The sequence below is a fragment of the Dinoponera quadriceps genome, unplaced genomic scaffold, assembly GCF_001313825.1.
Source record: "Dinoponera quadriceps isolate SergipeBrazil2010 unplaced genomic scaffold, ASM131382v1 scaffold4009, whole genome shotgun sequence".
Taxonomy (NCBI): domain Eukaryota; kingdom Metazoa; phylum Arthropoda; class Insecta; order Hymenoptera; family Formicidae; genus Dinoponera; species Dinoponera quadriceps.
The window spans coordinates 359,240-379,155 of NW_014557992.1; the positions used below are offsets into that span (position 1 = coordinate 359,240).

At 50.3% G+C, this 19,916-nt stretch overlaps 1 protein-coding gene across 4 annotated transcripts in view; it reads left to right on the forward strand.

Annotated features, from left to right (window-relative positions):
• Positions 1-19,916, forward strand: part of LOC106749599 — a 49,172-nt gene that overhangs the window by 2,190 nt on the left and 27,066 nt on the right. For 2 of the 4 annotated variants that reach the window (XM_014629244.1, XM_014629245.1), the window contains exon 2: positions 2,873-3,520. In XM_014629244.1, the coding sequence (XP_014484730.1) occupies positions 3,208-3,520 (313 nt within the window). In that variant the 5' untranslated portion in view covers positions 2,873-3,207. The remainder of the gene's footprint in view (positions 1-2,872; positions 3,521-19,916) is intronic. The other 2 variants (XM_014629246.1, XM_014629243.1) reach the window with 1 other exon arrangement.

Here is a 19,916-nt window from a genome sequence, read left to right on the forward strand (position 1 = left end):
GAACGCGATTTCTGAAGAAGATCGTGGCGCGGAATAGCAAGTGAACGGTTCGCGCAAGGTGCATACTAAGGAAGCGACGGACCTCCGTAAAGCAAACACGCGACCGCGAGCGCGCGTTCTATCGAGGGAGGAATACGGAGAGGGGGAGGAAAAAGGAGAGAAAAAAAGAACACGGAAAAACGAGGCTCTATTAAGATGCGCACGCGTAGTCGGCCGCGTCGTAATAATTCGCGATACCTTCGTCATGGTCGCTTTAGTCACGGGTAATTAAAAGCCCATTACATGGCGATTACAGAAGTCTCGCGGGTGGAAACATTCTATTGCGTGTAACGAGGGGACCGACTCTATCCGGGGTCTCCAACGAGGAAATCTCGGTCCCGAAGGGAAAAGAATCCCCCCCACCCCTGCCTCACTCTTTCTCTCTCACTCTACATAGAAAAAAAGGAGTTTTAAATCAAGAATAAATATTCTTATATATATGCAAGAATATTATAATCTTTTTAGAAAATTTTTAGTCTTGTATCGAGTTCAAACAATACTTGCATGAATATAAATTAAATTAAATTAAAACTAAGGCCGGTATTCACAGTTGGATCTTATATATATATATAATAAAATATTGTATATATGTATAAGACTGGCTTAAATTTATCTTCAAATAATGCATGGCTCATTTTATTGACGAAGCATCAAAGATGGACTTAAGACAGTCTTAAATATAAGATCTGATTATGAATACCGGCCTTAAAGTCTTCTGAGAAGATTATGATATATTTGCTTATATATGAGAATATCTATTCCTAATTTTTAAGACTAATTTTTTCCCCGTGTAAGTATTCATTTTTCAATTTTTTTTGTTATTCTTTTCTTCATTGCATTTATAATTTTCTTAACTTCGTCATTGCACGTACTAATTGTCTTGTACTTCGCGAACATGTAAAATTATATAAATACGTTTTTGTATAAATATACATATCCGTGATATACAAAAATATATAAAATGCAAATGTGCAGGTCTACCCGGTTTCTTTACTTTCTTAGATTTTGTATACTCTTTCTTTTATTTATTCTCTAAATATTAGTTAAAACTATATATTATTAACTATTATTATTATCAACTTTAAAATTGTAAAGTCCTTAGAGGACATGTACTGGGAAAAAATGAACACCTCTCTCTCTCTCCCTCTCTCTCTGTCATGCGTATTCACGACCGGAATCGCGGATAATGCCGGGAGAGTTGTGTAGCGCGCATCATATCTTACATATGTGGAATATTAATTCTCGTCATTCGTATGCGATGTGCGCAATATCGCCGCGAAGTACGCGCGGCGTAGTGGAATGTCGCAGGTGCAAGTCACCCAAGAAAGTGCATTATGGACTGCGGCGCACGGGGCGGTAAATAAATTATGCTCGACGATGGACGTCGCTCTCGTGGAACCGGTAACAGACACAAATCATCGTTCCTAATTACGTGAAAATCCCCGGGAACACGGTGTAGAGTAGCGCGCGCGTATGGAAATGGAGGGCGAGACGGATCGGGATGGATTAGTTACCGAGAGAAAGTGCTGCGGAATCGCGAAAAAGTAACAACCGCTCTCGGCGCGCGATCGCACGTGGACGTGATTCGATCGATCGAGTGAAAATCACGACGAGATTCAGACGCGAGAAGTCTGACGGAATTCTTCGAGATTGTCGATCGGATTAAAAGTTACGAAAGGAGGGCGGGGGGAGGAGGGAAGGGGGAATAGAAGGAGCATCAACAGTCAATCAATCATCGAGTCGTCCGATTCACTACCACCGTCGCGTTTCGCGACCGATCACTCGTCGTCTCTTGTGTCTTTTGCATACTGTCTTCGCTCGTCACTTGCCACGCCGTATTTCTCCCGTCGCGACTTCAAAGGCGAGAGACGCGACATTTCGCAACGAGTGACAGAGAGCGAGGCCACGTCGCTATTCCGCCCACGTTCCCCCGCGAACACAGAGAGAGAGAGAGAGAGAGAGAGAAAGAAAGAGAGAGAGAGAGCAGGAGCCTCGCTCATCTGAAAGACAAACACCGGTGGCGACACACCGGTACGCCACGGACAGATAATCGTCGTCATAAATTCATCATCATCATCACCACCGTCATCGCCGAGGCGCCCGGAGCGTAATCACTCATTAGACCGCGCGGTTCGCCGTCGGCGGCATCACAGTCAAGGCTGCCGTGCCTCGCGAGGGCAATGACGAATTCCATCGGGGGTGCGGGTGTAGGTTGAAGTTGCGGGTGCGATGCATCCGAGGGAGAACGACGAGGAGGAAGGAGATGGAGCGCGCACTTCGCGCTCCGACGTCGCCCGGATGCATACCATTACGCGAGCAGGAAACGCGCAGCTGGTCGCGCGTGCTGTCGCGAGAATTTGCCGCTCGATTCGTAGCGCTCGCGCCTTCTACTCATCGAGTTCTTATTCGCGACTCCTTCCTCGCGGATTACAGATCGCGTCCTGAATTTATTACACGGAGGTCGCGCTTTAAGAGCAAGTGAGAAAGAGGGAAAGATCGATTTTAATATCCTTGTTTACATCGCGACAGTTATCAGTGGCCGTTATTATCGTCGAGTTTCATTAGGTTACATGCAAAGTGCAATTAATCGTGTTTAAAAGATCGACCGTACAATCAATACAGAGTCAATGGAAAGAAAAAAACTAGGTACATAAAAGTATTTTTATTGTATCTATAAAAAAATATTCCTCGTATCTTTTGCTGAATTTAATGAACGACTAACGAATGGATGAAATAACGGTAACAAAGCAGAAAAATGTAATTCGAAGTGCATATACTTTCTTACTTCGTTTCATTAGCCCCCATTAGCCATATAACGCTGAACATTTTCCAGATTCGATTAATCGCCCCCGACATTCGACGTGTTAAAGTAGGATCGCCTCCCCCGACCGAGAGAAGCGATCGCAGATTTCGGATAGATCTAACGTTCCCCGAATAGCGCGAAGACCGGGCGCAGCTATTTCACGCGACGATTTCTTTCCGCGTTCAGGCGGCGCTCTCGTGTCTTCGCACGCGGATAAAGGGTCACCGACGCTCACGGGGACGTTCTTGAGAGCGGGGAAATCGATGCGCGGCAGCGCGAAGAAGCGTGAATATCGGCGGAGATCGCGCGCAGGAAGTGTGTGCGGGCTACCGTGAACGACCGAGGAGAGACAACCGCGGCGCGCGATGTCGTCGAGTGGCGAATTTTCGACGTTGTCGAGCGGCGAGGCCACCGGAACCGGCGAGGACTCGTTGCCGAGCTCGAGGGAGGCGACCGCGGAGGCCGCGGGTTCCGCCGGCGGCTTCATGCCGCTGCGCGAGTTCCTGGACAGATTCTCACTGCCGAGGGTGGTCAGGGTCGAAGGTGCCGGCGGTAGGCCGATATTGCTGTACAAGCAACAGCAGAGATCGCTCCGAGTCACGGCCACGCTGCTGATGCATCGTTACCGTCACGACGTCAAAGTGGGACCGGAAATAGTCATCCCGGAAGGCTATCCCGGTGAGTACAACCTATGATACTTTACTGTACGTTCGTGCTGGCGTTCCTCGTGGCCTCACCTTCGCCGTTCGTAGGCGAGTTCGGCGAGAAGGTTCTGCCTCTGCAGAGCCACGACGTACCGCTCCTCGCGGTGAACGCGTGTATTCGTAATTAACTGTAATATCGTACGCTCCGCAATTCTAACGTTCTTTAGCCTACACGTGCTTTCTAAAGTGATCCACTCCACTGATTTATCGCGCGTAGAATTCCGCAGATTACGGTTAATTGTACACATCGGATTTGCATTTCGTCTAACAGACATTCGAGGCATACGTCGATATGTTTCATGATTCCGTGAATGTTTTTAGACACAGTCCTAAGCCGGCTCCACACGATGCGGTAAACGTGGACGACCCTTGGAGATTGTATTGATCACGCATGTTGGGAGAATATTACGTACGCGATAATGTAATGTAATGTAATATAATGCAATATAATATCATAGACGTGATCAATATAATTGCCAATGTTCGCCCCCCAGTGAACACTAACTAACGGTGACGTTACAATGTTATAATTTCCCTTTTGACAATGTAACTGTTATATACAACGCATGTTATATTGCACTTATATTGAGTAAGAAATTATAATGTTGATATAATATTATTGTTAGTTGGCGTTTAATCGGCTACATTTGGCACATCATATCGCCGGTTTCATATATGCCCCTTTGTCTGATTAGCGCATGTAATTAATCCCGACGGTGAAGAATGTATATCTCATGATCACCTTTTTTTCAAGAGTACCATCCCGGTGATACAATAATAATAAGTTGACTAATTAATTCATTAAATTAAATCGAAATCGAGAAATTTCGAGGTACAGCCGAAGAAGCACGATCATTATTTCCGTTAATCGCGTGAAATCCTTCCACGATAGGCAAGCATCGATTTAATCGCGATGATGCAATTGCCGGTATCTCTCTCGAAATATGCATGACGATACGAAGAAGGTGGAGAGATTTCACGCGAGTAACGAAAAATGCGTAATAAATAGCGAAGAAGCCCGTCGCGAATTAAACCGCTCGTCGCATTCCGGCCTTTGACTCGGCGTATCGATCACGTCGTGCGCGATGATCGATTGTACTCGCGGAATCGTATCAGAAAGCCGATCTGGAATTAAAACGATTGCGGCGCGTTGCGTAAGAGCGTACGTATCGCGCGCGCGAGAGTGGCGTTGCGAGAGCTAGGAGAAGGATTTCTTTTCTGCCGGCGATGTCGAAAAGTATCCTTTATCGTATCGTCTATTTATCACGCGCGGCTATTTATTCGGGCCCGTTTCCACTTCGGTCGAGGGAACGAACGACGAACCGACGCACGATTCGAAATCGCATTTTCTATTATTTACATTGTGGCTCTTTCTCTCTCCCTCTCCTTCCCTCCCTATCTCTTTCTTTCCCGAACGTCTTACGACATCACCGAGGTTTCCTCGAGGATCGACGAGGCGAAGTGCACGGGCCCGTTTATTTATCCACGCCTAGCCGCGTACATATGTAACCCGGGCTGTAGTAGGCACAGTGGTGATTTAACCCGCAGAAAGAAAGTAACAGATGGTTGTGGGTGGCAGTGGCGGTTTAACAATGAAACCGAGTTTGCACCGGCAGACCGGGGAATGGCGTAAACTGCCCCCGAGCCTGATCAACGGTGATGCTGGCCGGCGACTCGTAAAATCCGCGCGTCTCGGAGAAATAACGACGTAACCGCTCATGAGAGGATTCCTCCTAACGAGATACCGGAGTAGCGATTTATCCTCCGCGGCGAGAAGGAAGATCGACGATCCGATCGGCCGAATATCCCACCGCGTGAATGGCTTTCAATCGCCCCGACGACCGACTAACTGCGCTCTTTCTCTCCGCGACGTGATCGCCTCCGCTTCGAGCCCGCTAATATCGGCGCGCACGGAGGAAAGGGCGTGCTTCGACGCGCAAAGTGCCGCGACGTTGTAGCAAGGACCATTCGTCAGGTATTACTCAACGGCCGGGTATACCGGCCTCTCGCGTAATCTGCATAGGAACGTTTCAATTTTCTCGCCGCGGCCTATCCACACGTACACACACGCGCGCGCGTATCGTCGTCCTCGTTGCGGCGTCTGCCACATCGGCGATTTCTCACGGCCGTAATCGCGAGCGCACCTCCCTCGGCGCCGGTTCGTAGCTCTCGCTAGAGCAAGAAGCACGAATGAGCGAGCGAGCCTCGGCCTGTAAATAGCGAAGGAAAGTATGAGGTAACGCGGTAGAGCGTGCCGCGAATTATAATTTAATATCGTCCCGACTCGTAATACTTCTACGTGCGCGTACTCGCGAGGATGTCTGCGGCGGCGCAGCTCGTCGATGGAGGAACGGCGAACGCACGAATCTCGCGGATGATTCCTCGAGACGCGCGCCTCGGCCGAACGAATAGACAACGACGGACAGACGGACGGACAGCCGAGGGAGATAAGAGGCAGGGAAAATCTAATCTCGAAAAGAGAAAGGCAGAGACGGGGGGAGGGGGAGGGGGGAGAACGCGCGACGAAAGCGGGAGAGAGAGCGAGAGAGATGGCGTACTATTATTCAATTACACCGGGCGCGGGTAGGTAGGTGGTCAGTGACATACGGCCGTGAATAATACCCCGCGCTCGCATTAGCATAACGCCTGACGATACTTTTTCAATGAAGCTCCATGAATTACAAATGCACGGGACGCCCGGCGTGGGACGGAATTACGTCGACGAGCGTTACAGAGGGAGAGAGGGTCGGCCAGCCTTGCTCGCGCGAGACCGTTGAGGAAACGGCGAAAATTGAAATATCGTCTCGTGAAAGCGCGCTCGCGATAATAAGCGACACGACAAGCGGGTGAACGGATGGTACAGTGGAATAACAAATGTCGGATGAGGGCGGTGGGTTAGCTACGGAATAATCCGAACCGTGCGTCGTTTGAGACTTCGGTTGTCGGTATTATTGTGATATTCATTCGTCCTTTCCAGCCGATTTTCGCAATTTCTCCACTTTCAACATAAAACAACGTTTCTTTAACGGAAACGAATTTTTCACAAGTAATCTATGGTCGTTATTTTATTGATATGTAAGGAGATGATGTATTATACGTGATGCATACATATATATATATACAAAAATTTAGATACACAAGTGAAGTATTTTATGTTAAATTTGAATTAAAAATATTTCACATGTTCTAAACTTTATTCCAATGTTTGTGTTAATTTAACACAAAGTAAATATGTTAAAATGTGGCGCAAAATTAACAAGTTAATTGACACTGAAGTATAAAATGTATTACTTTAACTTACACATGGCGAATATCGGCATAACAGAAAATAATACAAACACAAAACGTTAAATCGACACACAGGTATGGTTAAAAACTTAAACACAAAAATGTTAACAAGGACCGATTTCGACACAAGTACAAAATGCTTTTTACCTACGTAGAAAAAGGATAAACGATCGCGACGCTTACGGTGCAAACACCGGATTCCTGTAGATCTCGTATTCGCTTCGTGTTGCATTTCAAGCGAGAGAATTTCGATTCGTCTTTTCCCTTTTATCTTCATTTTTTCCCGTCGAATCTCGCACTTCGCGCCTCAACTCTCGCAGGCTGGTTTCACACGTGTTCGGTTACAATCGCTCGCTAACGAAGTCCCCCGCCCCCCCCCTAATCCCGATGCCAACCCCGTGTGTTGCACGCACCAACGCGATCTCGCGATTCATGTCAAGGCGTTGGTCAATATCCACCGTAGAGGATTAATCGCCGGGTGACCATGAATGCGCTCGATCGCACGCGGATTACACGGGAGTATAATCAGTTGCACGGCGATGATTTTTCTCGAGTCACTAAACATACAGGTTGCAACTTCCACAAGACGCTCCGTGTTCGCCGGTTTTTCTCCTCTTTTTCTCTCCTTCTCCCCCCTCCCCCCCCCTCCCTCGCTCTCTTTGTTCGCACAAAAAATCAAATTTATGGCCGCTTTATTATTTAGCGAAACGGCCTTAGCTTTATCTGTCGTCTGTATCGCGCGAGTATTTATTCCCGGCGATACTCGTGCGTACTAAACCTTCCACGGCAACACGGTTGCAATATGATCGGCTCGATTTCCATCGTTCGGCCGGACATGCATCGACACACGTTGACCTTTTCTGTGAGTTTCGCTCGAACACGTAGTTGCTGCTTGGGTATTTGATTTTCTATCGAGCATCGCGTTCGCATCGCATTGCATCGCATAGCGAGGAAATAATCCCGCCGCCATTGCTAATCGATAATGACTGTTTACGAATGGGAGAAGGTGCCAGTTGGGTACAAGGCAGCGGTGCTGCGCGGCTGCTGCTGGAAGCCGAAGGATTATACGTCTAATCTCGCGCCACCGGCTTTAAGTTCAGCTACGCCTCCTTCGTCGAGGCATCGTCCTGTTATTATTGAAATTTACACAAGTCCGATAGGGAAAGGGAGAAAAGAGAGAGAGAGGGGGGGGGGGCGTGATGTTGCCGCAACATCTGGGATTACTTGGCGCAACTTTATTAGCGCTTTTTGAGGAGAGGATTTCTGCGGAGAGCCGAGCCACGCCACGACTGGCCCCTTTGACCCTCCGCTCAGGATCGTTTTCTTTCACGTCGTGCCGGATCGAGTTGTCTATCAGCTGCTCATAGAGCCGACTTTATGCGCTCGGGTCCGTCCGTCGACTCGGAAAAAGGAAAAGGGACGTATCTTTATAGCCGCGCAGATACGCCGTGAAAGCGCGCTCGTGACTCCGCCGGGACGTGGGAGCGCCGATTTGCGAAAAAGCGAAACGGAGAAAGGAAGAGAGACGGAGAAAGAGGGCACCGTCGGGCCGGCCGGTTCCGGTGGTGATCCGAACGAAATTACACGACGATTTTATCGATCGCCGAACTTATACCACGATCTCGCAACTTCCCTGGGAGACGCGCGAGATTCGATTTTCTCTTTCTCCCGGAGCGCCCGCGAGATCGCCCCGACGAATAATCCCCGATACTACGATACTTTTGCCTCCATTAACTTTAATCTGATAATTCATCCGAGACGATCGGCAGTAAAGGTGAACGTGCCTCGGTAAAGAATCGCGAGTCTCCCCCACTTGGTATCGCGCGGCGAAGAATCGACGGCGTTTTCCGGGAGAAATAACGATGCATCCTCGCACGACGAGTGAAATTTGTCACAGGGGAGAAAAGTCTGCTCGCGTTAACACCGGGAAATGAACGACCAGACGCGCCCCGGCTGAAGGAAACGGAATTTCTGGTTCTCACGACTGAAACTGCGGTTCTTCCAATCAGAAATCTCGTTTCCTTCAACCGAAACGCGTCTGGTTGTTCATTTTCTGGTCGATGCAACCGGACTGTTTTTTCCGTGTAATAATACATTTCACGCACACACCCATTTCTCTCTCTCGCGCATCTCGCGTCCGCAAATCTTCCTGATCGTCGAGTGACGTCACGTTCGAGAGCTCCGGTTAACGCGGGCTTAACGAGTTTACGCAGCTCGGAGCTACCTTTGCATGATAATTAAACGGCCTCCCCCGACGAGTAATAAAGAATGCCCCGCCGCGCCGATTCGCTTCTAGACGCTAGAAATAGTTCGCGGCGTTCTCGTACCATTCGGACTATTCGTCATGCCCGGCGATTACACGCGCGCAGCCTCGAGCGCGACTTAAGTCACTCGGAGTGTCGGAGTTCAGTAGTGGGTGAAGAAGAACGTTGAATGTTAAACGTTGTCGGGCGGAAGTGGCGGCCGCTCTCTGCCTTCTCTATGCATAACCCGTTGATTTACAGCCAGAAATACGTCGCGAGCGCGCTCAACGTATTTCGCACAGCGCTCGCTCGCGCGCACACACACAAGTACATTTCCACGGCTTTCAGATCGTCGAGTACGCGCGCGCACGCTCACCTACACGTTTCCCCTAGCTCTCCGCGCGCCTCCGCGGATTTGCATAAATCTCGGAAACGCGAGGGAGGCGCGAAATCGAAAGTTCAGCATCGCCGGCCCGCCGGTATTAACCGAGGGGCGTATTTCTGCGCCTTTTACGATCGGCGAGAGAGGATTCCTCTCTCGCGGCCGCGAGGTAGCCAGGCTGCTCGGCCGAGACGGGTCCGACTGGAAGACGGCGTTTTATGGCGAATAAAATCGAAGCGTTTCCGATTTTATTTCCGTCGCGCGGATATACGCACGGACGGAAAACAATGTTCGCGCGCGGCCGAGTGCGAATTCCGACGCGAGAACAACGGACACGGTGTGTCTCCGCGAGCGGAACGAGGCGGAGCGTTAATCGAGCGTTAATCGCGCGATCCCCGAGTCCATAAACTCGCGATTTCAAGTCTCATCGGCGGAGCGCCCGACGACCGCGGGCGTACGGCTGAATGCTCTCTCGCGCGGTGAGGATATTTCGCTTCGACTTTTTATCAATTAGCCCGGGTAACGGATGGCGCGGAACACGGGCGCTTCCGCGATCGCGACGGAGATTACAGGCGGAAAAATCGCCGGCGCATTAATTGTCGTTCCACCCGAGCCGCGCATTAGCCTCTCTCGATAACCGGCCGACGCGCCGCTGAGAAAGCTCCTTGCGATCTCGCGGATAACTGCGATTCGCCGAGGACACTTTGACACCCGGGCTTTTCCTTCCTTTCCGGAGTTACGCGATCGGGCCGATTCGGCCGCGGATTTCCCTCTTCCACCGACGCGCGCGTACGTTGCGGGCCGCGTTATCTCTTCAGACACGGCTGGGGGGGAGGGAAAACGCGTCGCGCGTTAATTGTCGCTTACTTATATTTCGCATTAGTCGTACTCCGATAAGCACTTCGCCTCGCGCGGTAATACCCCGTCTACGAGATTCCCGTTCGGACAGGCAGCGCCCGTGGAAGGGAGGGGGAGCTTTTAAAGTCGACTCTTGTACGAAGCTTTTAAGCGCTATCGCTCGCCTCGATATCTCGCCTCGGTACCGCTATCTCGTTAAACGACAAGACCGAGGTTCGTTCGCGGCACCGCGCTAACGGTGGTCGGACTTTGACTCGCCGACCATCTCGCGATCGCGTTTTTCTTCCGTGCGCCTCCACCGCGTGATCCCCGCGCGGCGTTGCTCTCCGTCGGTGAAATCTCGCGATCTCCGAAGGAGCGGCCGGAAAAATCGCGCGAAGCCGCACTTTCTCGCGGCATCTCTTTCCCCGGCCCGACGCACAATCGCGCACAGACGAGGAAAAAGTGCTAGATTCGAGTAAATGATCGTGTGAAAAATTATCCTTCCCGAAAGATAACGGACACCCGATACGCGACCGCGTATCTTGAATGCGTCTTGGCGAATTTTTACTTGCACCAAGTAAATTCTACTCGGACCAAGCGGATATTTCAGTCGGATGATTTACGTGGAAAATATTCCACTCGGATCAAGTAAATCATTACTCGATTCAAGTAAAAATCTGCTAAGGAATATTAGAGTAATTATTTATTCTACCGCTCCCTTATTTTCTTTATGTTTCTAAACGTCCGCGTTTCGCGGACAAGAACTCCATAATTTCTTTACCGAGTCCAGAAATTAATCGGAAGTGATATAAAAAATATTTATTAATCAGGAATCACCGTGGCGCTCTCGCGAGGTCCGACGTGGGAACATCGGGAGCTCCCTGAAAATTTTCTACCGCGCGCCGCACGGCGGCGGAAACAACGCCGCGGGCGGTTTACGCGGCGGCGTGTCCACAGATTACGGTTTTAATTGGCGCAATCGTCGTCCGCATGAAGATAGCGCTTTAATACCGCAGCGCCGTACTTTACGACGCGTTCACTTAACGCGGCGATTTTTACAATCGAACCGTGTTCGAGTATCGAGTCAATCACGAAAAGGTCGCAACACCTTTTTCGACCAGTTCCCGAACGCATCCCGTGTCCAACGGGAGAATTTGTTTCCCCCCCTTAATTCTCGGGAGAGACACACGTTCCTATTGGATACGCGAGGTGTGTTTCATCGAAAGGAAGCGTTGCGACCTTTTTGTGACCGACCGTACGCTCTCGTTTCGCGCATTTATTATCCTCGAGCCGGCCGTCTCGCACGGGGATAACGCGACTTTAATCGCGTCATCGCGCTCGGATGCGTTCATCGACGTGCACGCCGTCGCTCGTAGCGCGTTCGCGGCGTAACGGCTTCGAAATGCGCGTCTCGCACATGTCAGGGCGGGTAGTTCAAGGTACAAGTGTAAACACCGGTTTGAAAGGGAACGGGCGGCGAGAGCCCGTTCCAATATAATGCGTGAGCCGCCGATTACGTTATTGAGAAAATCGAGCGGCCGTTCTAGGAATGCAAGCGCGCGATAGTACGAGCCTTGAAACACATTTCGCGGTTGACTAATACGCTAATACGTTGGTTTTGCCCGTGACGAAACGCATGCCCTGTGGTAAAGGATATTTTAATCGAGAAAACATTTTAATTTTCTCATTCACTTGTATGTTATTATAATATCTAAGACGATTCGACCGAATGATTTAATTTAAACGATAAGTTAATAAGTAATTTGATATGCGATCGATTTAATTTAATTTAATCGCCGCTTCCGATGGCTCTTGTCAGCTTATTGCTCTCACTGATTCACCGTCGCCTTTAATATCTCTCTTAGTTTAATTTAATTCTACAATAATAATAATAATGTTTATTAACGGGAAAATGTCTTTAGTATATATATTGCAAGAAGAGGAATTATAATCGGCAGATAATATTTCTAAGATCGAGCAATTTTAGGAACTTAGGAAGAATGCATAGGATTACAAATATAATTTATAAATTAAATCGGAAAGAGTAAAGTAATTTTAAATAACTGTTTATGTTGCATCCGTTCGACCATATCGCAGTGGTATTTCAAGTATGGAGACCATGTAACGGAGTAATATTTTAATTTAAAACGGACGGTAACGCAAAAACACAAGTTTTAGTGTATTTATATTTGTGAGATGTTTGCCCCAGCGATAATTAAAACGTGTAGAGGACATGACATATTGCACTAAAGGATAAATTATGATTATTTAATCGTTGTGTCCAAATCACGAATATTGTTAATAGGAATAAGAGATTCAGTGTCAATATAATAATCAATAAAATAAAGTAACGGATGTTTTGTGCGGCCGATATGAACATGGTATTTATCTACATTGATCTAAAAGCCATTTTTCCGCACCAATCGTTTCAAAATCGCAACAGGTCATCTTACTATTAATAAGCTATATTAGCATTTCCAATAAGCTATATTAGAAAAATCGTTAATTTGCCGAAAAACTGTAAGATCATAAGCATAAAGTAAAAGTGTAATGTTTGAAATTTTCAGCCACGCCATTAATGAACAAAACAACCAGTAGTAGGCCGAGGTGCTGAAAAAACTATCGCTAGATTAACAATTTGACTTCTATCTAATAAAAAAAAACTTACGAGCCGGTGCAGAAAAATACTGTAAAACCAAGTTTCTGCAGCTTATACATTGAAATTGAGCGATCAGCCCGTATTTGATCAAGTGACCGTCCTTGACCTTCCTTTCATTAAATAAGCAACGATTCGCTCAAGAACGCGAATTTAATTAAAATACTTCTTAAATTTAATCACCTCCGGCAAGAATCTCCAAGTTAAATCTCTTGCCTTCGACATCTCGGCGTCGTCGAGACGCTCTTCCGAGTCGCGCTCGTAAAAATAGTCGGAGATGAATAGTCGGTGCTCTCTCCGCGCACCGACACAGAACCGTCTATTGTGCCCTCGCGCGCCTCGAAGGCGCGAAAAGAAGACGCTTTTCTAAGCGCGTGCACGCGGCCGCGCATTCCCACACGTGTTAAAGCGGCGCTATATTAGCGTGTCGCGGTATGCGGTAACGTCGAGCTTGTTCTCCGTTCGGTAAATGAATTATTGTGTCGAGCGCGCGCGCAAGGGAGGCGCGGCAGGCGTTGTGCAACAACGACCACGAGGAGCCATTCCATTCCGGCTTCTTAGAATAATTTTACAGCTCACGCCTCACGACGAACGGACCCTCTCAGCCTTTCATAACACCGATTTTAATAGCCACACCCATGAAATTTCGATGAACTAGTCCTCCTATCGTCCCATCGGCGTTACGGAGCCGATTCCGCCGCGGAACGGCGTCGAGCGAACGACCGGCTCTTTCGTAACCAGCCATTTTTCGACAGTGGGGGCCTTTAAACACCTGGTCGGTCTACCTGGATCTCCGACCGCCACACGCGGCAATTCTGTCGCGGGATTCTCTTCGAAAAATCGACCAGTGGGTCACGACTCGCCGTATTACCGCTCTATTCGCGCACGAGGAAAAAGAAACGTGACTGGGAATACGCGAGATCTCTCTATTCTCCCTTTCCCCCCTCTCTCTCTATCTCTCTCTCTCTCTATCTATCTATCTATCTATCTATCTATCTGTCTATCTCATTCGCTTCGAGTTTCTCCTGTCTTCGTCGCGGGGAAAACGTACTAGACGCGATCGCTGATCACCAGAGCGGTCGAACGGCCGCAATTTCCATTAACTAAACATCCACGCCGGGACATGATAACACACATTCGCCGGGCCGCGCAATAAATCTCCCCCTCCCTCCTCGTTACGAGGAATGTATTTGTAACGAGTGCTCCCGGAGGAGCGATTAAGTCTTAGCTTCCGGCGATGAAGTACTCGACCGCGACTTAATATCACGTGTTCCCACTGTGAAATTGGAGCGATCTTCCTCGCAGCAGGAAGAAGAATCAAAGTAGAGATCCTGTTAACCCCACGTGTGCAGCCCGCCGCAGATTGCTACTCTAGCGAGAGGAGAGGCAGGCATCCACCACTACGGGCGAACGGGAACGCGCGGATTCTCTCTCTCTCTCTCTCTCTCTCTTTCTCCCTCTTTCTTTCGGTTTAGAAAAGTTACGAGGAGTGCACGCGTCGACTGTAATCCAGGAATAATTCTCGATCCTTCACGGTACACTCTTCGCAGAAGATTCTCCATCCAGTCTGCGTCTACGTTTTATCCGTTCGCGAAATATAAGCCTCGCGATGAAATCGAGACGGCGGATCGCTCGCCGCGGCGGATGGTTCCCGAGTCCGCGTTGCTCTATTTTGGAGTTGTTCCCTCCACGTCCTCGTCCAGCGCGTTTAGCAACACGTGACGCGCGTATCACACCCTCGTCTCTCTTCGTTCGAGTTTCTCCGGCTCGTACGAGGCGGAGTGAAAGTGTTTGATTTCGGAGGACTGATTTTTCTCCCCCTTCGGAATCGCGAAGGACGGGGGGGGGGGGGGGGGNCTCGGGTGCTTTCGAGAGTTGGAGAATTTTCACTCCGCACGGATGCTTTTCGCACCAACGGGAGAGACGCATAATGGACCCTCCCCGCGATTAATCCACGGGTAATCGCTCGATTTATTTCCGGCACGTCGTCGGGATCACGGCGAAAAGAGAAGGGAAAAATCCCCGTCGGGGGATAATTCCCGTCGATGTTTTACTTCTGGAGCAGAAGCGAGCGCACGAGCGCTCCTAAGTGCATCTTCCGCGAGCCGCCGCGCTAATATCCCGGATATACAACATTGAAGTCCCGGGCGAAACGACCGGCGCGTGATTTCCGTCCGGCGGAGGAAAGAAACGCTTACGAGTTCTCTCTCTTCCTCTCTTTCTCTCGCGTTCGTGATAACACACATCCCGCGAGCGGAGAGAGAGAGAACGACGGTCGTGGAAAATCGCGGTTCCTGTTAAAGCCCGCTCTCGCGCGTCCCTCGAGATTGCTACCCTTACGACCGCGTATATTCGCGGATTCCGCCACCGCGAACCCTCCGCACTCTTTCTCTCGTCCGGCGCAGATACACGCACACACTGTAATCCCGGGATAATTCTCGACGTACCGCGCGTTATAGCCGCGGTATTCGCCGCAGATGTAAATACCCGCGGGCTCCCAGAAGGCCCGCGGGTATTAAACATACGTTCCGCAGGTACTCGACAAATTGCTCGCATGAAGCAGAATAATTAGCATCCCTAGCCTCCGGTGGTGTATGCCTGCTCGCGTTGCCTCCTCTCTCGTCTCTCATCCCCCGACCCTACCCTATTTCTCTTTCTCCCCCCCCCTCCCCCTCTATCTCTCCCTTACTCTTTCTCGCGTCTCTCTCGCTTCTTCCTCGCGGTATCCTTCCTCCTTTCTCCCATATCTCTCTCTCTCTCTCTCCGGCATACCCGACTTGAATCAGGCTGGCACGTCCGGGGAATGCCCAGAACGGAACGAGCGCGGCACGGCGGTTCTCTCTCCGTCCGTCTCATTGTGCACGCCGATGCGCGTTCCGTGGTTGCGTTTAATCAGCCCCGCTCTGACTTGATGCGCGCCATACTGTCCGGCCTTCTGGTGGCCGCGCCGGTCGGCTGCTTAAGAATGTAATTTAATATGCGACGTTACCGCGGGCCCCGCCGTGTCATATTTATAGGTATTTATGCATCAGCTTCGCGGGCACGTTTGCGGCCGCATCGCGCAAACGTGCGGGCGCGCTCGCGAGCCCATTGAAATTACCTCCCGAGGGAGGTATCGCCGTGCGCGTACGCGCCTACGTGGGAGGAATTTATCGTTGTTTATCGCCGGTCAGCCCTGCGCATCGCGGCCGATTCTCTCCGCGACGCTCTCTTTCTCTCTCCCCGCTCGGCCGGTAGGAGCAGAAGGGAAGAGGGAGGCGAGAACCGCCGCACCGTTGCACCTGCTGTTAACATAATTTATTCCGAGCCGGCGCGCTCTCTCTCTCTCGCGCGCGCGCTGCGCCCTCGTCAACCTTATACATCAATCCCGGACACGTGGATTTATTTTTCAATGGCGCGCCTCTCAACTCTCGGTTTCGCGCGCTGCACACGCGGCTGACCGCGATGCTCCTCTCGTCCCGGCTCGTCAGGGGGGGGGGGGGNGGGGGGGGAACTCGTGCGCAGCACGTCTGGGAAGACTGACGTTGAAAATTAGCACGCGAAATGATATGCGCGAACGAATGAAGGAGCGAGCGAGCGAGCGGAGTCACTTCTTTATGAATACGCCGTCAGCCTGCTGCTGCATAATGCTGATTACAGCCCCTATCGTATATCAATTATTGGATCTTGATAACGTCGGGGCGCAGTGGAAGTCTGATGTACTGGGTGTATTGGAACTTCACTGACAAACTCGCAGGGCAGATCCTACGTGAAAATAATAAGTGCTAAGGTCTTAGTTAATTTATGTTCTCAATATATGTCCTTAGACTCTGAGATGCAACTGTTAAAGAGTCTCGGTTGAAAAAAGATGTACTTTAGCCATTAAATCGTGTTCGACAAATAAGTAACTAGATACATGTTGTTGTAAGAATTGCTCAAAATGTCCGTCTACCTTATCGATGCGCAATTGACGTCTGGAGTAAAGATGTGCGTACACGTTCAAATATTGCTTCATTATTTCTAACGCTGTCGTATGCCCGTTGGATTCTTCGAAGCAGTTCATCCAGCTTACTCACAGGCGTTTCATCAAACTTTTTCAAGCGGCCCCGGAGAAAAAATTCTCGGAAATGGAGATAGGCGTTCACGATGTCAAGAGGAAAGCAAGCTTTTGCGGACATATATGTTTACTGAGACTTTTTCTACTTGTTTTCCAACGCAGAAACCGTCTTGTAAGCTTACCGATGGTATAGTTTAAGAAACCCGCTTTTTTTTTTCAATTTTTCCTCGGAAAGGAACCGAAAAAATCCGCGGAAAAATGTCGGATTTCCTTTAAAACCATAGTCGGTAAAGTTCGAATACACCCTATATATGAATGCACAATCATGAGAATGCCGTGTATTTTCCTCCTCTCTCCCCCCCGGCCCCTCTCTAAAGAGGATTGCGCGCATTTTGATCGCCGACGCGACCGACCGGTCGGCGTTTCGCACGATTTCGCGTTTTACGCGCACGCGAGGCTGCGGTCTGCAACCGCACAGCTATGAGATTAGAAACGGGTTATACAGCATGCGGGGGGAATTTTATGATGTAACGTTAATGGAACCCGACGAAATCTAATCCGGTATCGATCGGTGGGCAATAACGCATCCGTGTCCGACGACACGTTCGAGATTTCACCTCGACTCCGTGTGGATCGATTTTCGCTCGACTGCGCGCTCACCGAGACGTCGCGCGACCGCGACGCTCGATGGACGCCGGCACACGAGAGCTGTGCTATTACCATAAACCGTTCCCTTTTCCGGAACGGGGCGGGGGCGTCCGATGTTACATAAGGCTCCGGCGATTAATCGATTCCCACCTCCGTCATCGATCCGAGCTCGGGGTGGGCGTCGAGAGGGCACGTGTCGATGACGCGTCGCTTCACGCGACGAATACTAAATAATGTCGCTCGTGAGCGTAGGACATCGTCACCTGGAGGATCGGAAACATTCCCCCTCCCGCCCCGGTGACGGTTTCGTTTCCACGACGGGATTCTCAACTCGGACCTGCGCGTAATCGCGAGCGAAGATCTCTCATCCGTCCGCGATCGTCTCGTTTAGATATTTATGGATACCTCGTACCCAGCCGCTCTCGGTGGGAACGCGGAGGGAGATCGCCACGGTCACGATACCTTCTTTCTCAATGCCGCGCGGCCGCGTGTTATTTATAAAGCAACCAGTTTTGTCGCGAGCGCGCGCGCGGCGCACGCGTTTCGCAGAAAGCACGCGGCCTCTCTCTCTTGCGCGCGTGGAATATAATTTTCCGCATTTTCCGCGCGTTTTCTCCCCAGCTCGGCGCGCGCGGCAGATCCACACGGCGACGCGTCGCCGCCGGCGAAACGCCCTAATGATGCGCTGCATGCGCGCCCGCGCTCGTCCTCCCGATCTTGCGGCACGGTGTGTAATATCGTCGAAGTGTCGAGCCGTGGCGAATAGCATCGCGCTAAGAGAATCCTTCCCGTTAGTTAGCTAGCTAGCTGCTCGGCCGGCCGGCTCGCCCGCTCGCGTGTCCACTCCGAGAGAGATCTTTACTCTCGGACGGAACGGAGATTCCCGATAGCGAAACTACGGGTGTGGAATTGAAAACGTTTATCAATTGCCCGACCGCCGGAGATCTTTATCGGCCGCAATCGCGTTAGGGGGAACGTTGGAAAAACGATTTCTTAATGCATCCTCGCGCGCGTTCCGGCATCGCCGGAGAATTTATGGAATAAACGGGCGAAAGTTCGCTCGGACAATTTTACTGAACAGGGTCATCTCACGGGATGATCTCGAGGTGGGGGGAACAATTTCGCGGGGTAATTGTAATGTTGTCGGAGAAACCTGATCGGAGATCTTATTCATCTGGGTTTAATGCAATCGATGTAGGAATCGAGTTATGACAACGTTGTCCGTATTCTTTTAATAGTTACCATGTAGTTGGTCGTCTTGCGTTTCATGAAATTGCAATTAATAGTTCGTTTAAGCGCCGAGCGTGGTGGAAAGGCGAGACGATAAAAAAGGCGGGTGAGAAGGAGGAGGGAGGAGAGAATATGACCGACAGCGAAGTGACGCGTGTGAACACGATGCATTACGAGAGTTAAATAACCCACCGTCTTGTCCAATTATAATCTCATTTCAATATATTCGCTTTAATCATTCCGAAGCGGGGCGTTCCTTCCTTCACCTCACCCGTGAAATCCCTCCGACTAGATCCGTATTTGGACACCCGACCCATTTAAATCCGTTTCACCCGTTTTCTTCTCATATTCTCATCGCTTAAACACAGTCCTGCCGACACGCCCGACTGATGCAGATCCGCCGAGATTTCAAATTAAACGTTACACCCGAAATCCGTGCGCTTCACGCGCGAGAAAAGCCGCGGATAAAAGGCAGCTCATTAGCGATTGTTGGGCCGGAGCCATTGTCGGGCGAGGCATTCGCGTCTCGCCGGCCGCGGGAAGGAAAGAATGAGGCAGGCTCGCTGCGCGCACGGTAGACAATGAGCGCTCGAGGACACCGCTACTATTCGCTTGCCAAAAGGCGAGATAGGCAATTTATAGTTAACGTCAGCGGCGGAGAAGGCGTGCGCCGTAACCGGCGGAGGACGCCGGTTCGATTCGAGGTCGAGATTGCCGAGGCGAGGGAGCCTTGGGGCGCGATCGTAACTCATAATTGATGAGCGGCGCGTCGGCGGGGATCCAGATCTCCGCGGATCGCGTTGCCCGGGAAAAAAGTCCGCCGGCTGAGAATAGCGCGCGTGTGCTCCCTCCCTCCCCCCTTCCCTCTCGCCCGTGATGACTTTATAATGTCGTATCGAGGCCTCGGAGCACGGCCGGCTTGCCGCAATTATTGTCCGTTTCGGTCCGCACTTTTCCGCATCGGCGGCGTGGCCGGCGACGCGGCGGCTGCCGGCTTAATTACAAGGATACTCTGGGAGAGGAAATGAGATAGGGAGAGAGAGAGAA